The sequence below is a fragment of the Frankliniella occidentalis genome, unplaced genomic scaffold (assembly GCF_000697945.3).
Source record: "Frankliniella occidentalis isolate FOCC.00 unplaced genomic scaffold, Focc_3.1 Scaffold87, whole genome shotgun sequence".
NCBI lineage: Eukaryota > Metazoa > Arthropoda > Insecta > Thysanoptera > Thripidae > Frankliniella > Frankliniella occidentalis.
The window spans coordinates 537,940-540,416 of record NW_026267216.1 but is presented as its reverse complement, the minus strand read 5'-3'; the positions used below and the strand labels follow the sequence as shown (position 1 = coordinate 540,416).

General features: G+C 45.6%; 1 protein-coding gene across 1 annotated transcript; it reads left to right on the top strand.

The window, feature by feature from the left end:
• The first annotated feature begins 937 nt into the window (after window positions 1–937).
• Window positions 938–2,455, top strand: LOC113201993 (uncharacterized). Its single transcript, XM_026416019.2, has 3 exons — window positions 938–1,101; window positions 1,350–1,404; window positions 2,183–2,455. The coding sequence occupies exons 1-3, from the start codon at window positions 1,045–1,047 to the stop codon at window positions 2,383–2,385; spliced, it is 315 nt and encodes a 104-aa protein (XP_026271804.1). The 5' UTR covers window positions 938–1,044; the 3' UTR covers window positions 2,386–2,455.
• Window positions 2,456–2,477: the final 22 nt, after the last annotated feature.

The window sequence follows — 2,477 nt, the reverse complement described above, 5'->3', positions numbered from 1 at the left end:
CGTGTTGTGTGTGTTGTGACTGTTGAAGAATTACAAATAAACTGATTACTGTTACTGTTAAACACTGAGCACTGAATTTCCCTCTACCTCTGACACAGGTGGAGACCACTGAGCTACCACGCCAGTTGACAGTGGCGCTGCTCGCTACGGAACTGTTGCCGCGCGGAAGTGCGTTCGCGTTTCTTCAAGTCAAAGAAATTTCTTTGAATCAATGTTTTGCAAGTGGCAATTCAGGCAATTTAAATTTCGTTGACTGGCGGATCAGTCGAACGAAATTTTCTTCAGATACAGTAAAATTTCGTTATGGATATGCAAAAGGAAAATTTTCGTTGCCTCAAAGAAATCGGTTTTCTGGGTGAGCGCCGTGGATTTGCTCATGCCAACTCCCACAGGGGCTCCGGAGCGAGACCATGAGGCCAGGGATGGAAAATTAAGGTTTTGTTCCTTCTCGGGTTTTTTGTCATTTACTAGTGAATGCAAACACTTTAGTAAGATACGGTTGGAGCACACGTAAAACGGTGTGAATGAGTTTAAATCCCATTAGGACTTCCTCCGAATTTTTACTTCTTCACCGACGGTTTTAGCTAGGAACAATACAAAACGTGTTATGTTCTTTTTACTGGAAATTCAATTGGTCTTTGCCAGAAATATCCATGAAGGAGTTAATATTCGAAGAAAGTTCTCATAGGATTTAAACTCAAGCCCATCATTTTACACACACCTTCTCCAGTGTTTCTACATTGATTGCGGTTTCGGCATCCAGGAGTGAATGACAAACAACAAAAAAGATGAAAAGTCTTAATTTCCCGAATTATGAAAAGTCTTAATTTTTCATCTCTGCATGAGGCACACACACTGAAGTAACCGCAACACACTTCAACAAGACAGATAGACTGCGAGCTTATCGTAAGTGTCTTGTCAAATCTGAGACATTCAGTTATTGACCTTGAGACCCAGAAAAAGACAGCTACCTCTCCTGGGCAGGGTGATCGCTGTCGCTGATGGGATCGTTTCACTTCTGACGCGCAGCTCCAAGCTTTCGCAATGAAGTCGGCTCTCATCATCCTCGTCGTTCTCGCAGCTGCAGCACTTGCCCAGCAGGTTGGATATAAACAAATTTAATCTTGGAAAACAAGGCAAAACCTCTGCTGCGGGACGTGGATGGGCACATTTACGTGAAGTGCGGTGATCCTTCCGCGTCGGCGCACCAGCAGCTGGTAGAGCTCTAATGGGTACCCTCCCGTACCCACAGCGTGGAGCGAGCGCGCCCAATCACACACCGCACGCCCATCGCGGAGAATTCGCCTGAAATCACAGACACAACAAATCGTAGCCCGTTTTGCTTGCAGGAGGGGAGCGCTTTAGACCGCCGCACCCGTGAAGCGCTGACTCCCGTCACCACAGGTATCTCTCCCGTGTAACTGGATAGTTCACATTAACTGGATTTGTATCTTTCATTCGTATGGAATCACACTGTTTCTCCAAAGGCAATGAAAGTATACTGCCTTTTGTGGCAATAAGAAGCCCATGGCAATGAGACAAAAGTAATACCTGTCAAGCGGCAATATGAGTCGGTCATTGCCATTCCACAGGCTGTGTTCATTGCTAATTTTGGCAAAAAGCGGAAATAATTTTTCAAAGTTCTTCTTTGTTATTAGCAGTTTGAACACTGGCGAAGTGTGGGCAGTGAAGATTCATCGCCAAAATATTGGCATTAAAGGTTCATCGCCAAAAATCTGTCGATGAAGGCTTCATTGCCAAAATGTGACGATGAAATTTCACTGCCGGCAGTGCGGCAGGGTTCGAATTGCCAATAAGTTTAAGGAGAACTTAGATATTTTTTTCCAACCATTGCCAAAATTGGCAATGGATACTGCCTTTGGGATGGCACTGACCGACTCCTTGCCGCTGGAAAGGTATTAATTTTGTCACATTGCCTTTGCACCGTTCATTGCCAAAAAAAGGTATTCATCATCGCCAATAAAACAGTGTAAGCCAATATTGCACACATTCCTGCGTTACTTCGATTATTTTTATGCATTTCTTGCGCACAAGCTCATACAAAACTAATTGTACGTTCAAATCAGCGCGAACATTTGCACAGAAACTTAAAAATACATTTAACGCGCTGATTAAGATGTGGGAATCCTTTTGATTTTGAGTCGCTGGCGCTGACCTACAGGACTGGTGACCAAGGCGCAGTGCTACCTGGCGGCCGTGTGGCGCCTCATCACGTTTGTGGCTGACATTCCCGGGAACTGCTTGGACCTGGCCTGGCGCTCACAAGGCAATTTCCCCTTCATTCTCCCCGCGTGCGTCGTCTTCTCCGGGGCCGCCACCTTTGAGACCGCCGTCCTCTTATTCCGGTCCTGCACCTCGGCGTGATCATGGCACATGGCTCCATGAAGCTTTTCTGATCCACACCGGTAGAAAATAAAGGCCGCTAAAAAGTTGACGCTAAAGAGTTCACTTTTTTT

Excerpts from the sequence above, each read along its gene's own strand:
- LOC113201993 (XM_026416019.2), top strand. The coding sequence starts at position 1,045 with ATGAAGTCGGCTCTCATCATCCTCGTCGTTCTCGCAGCTGCAGCACTT. Across the intron at positions 1,102-1,349 it reads CTGCAGCACTTGCCCAGCAG|GAGGGGAGCGCTTTAGACCG; the intron begins GTTGGATATAAA and ends TTTTGCTTGCAG. Across the intron at positions 1,405-2,182 it reads GCTGACTCCCGTCACCACAG|GACTGGTGACCAAGGCGCAG; the intron begins GTATCTCTCCCG and ends GCTGACCTACAG.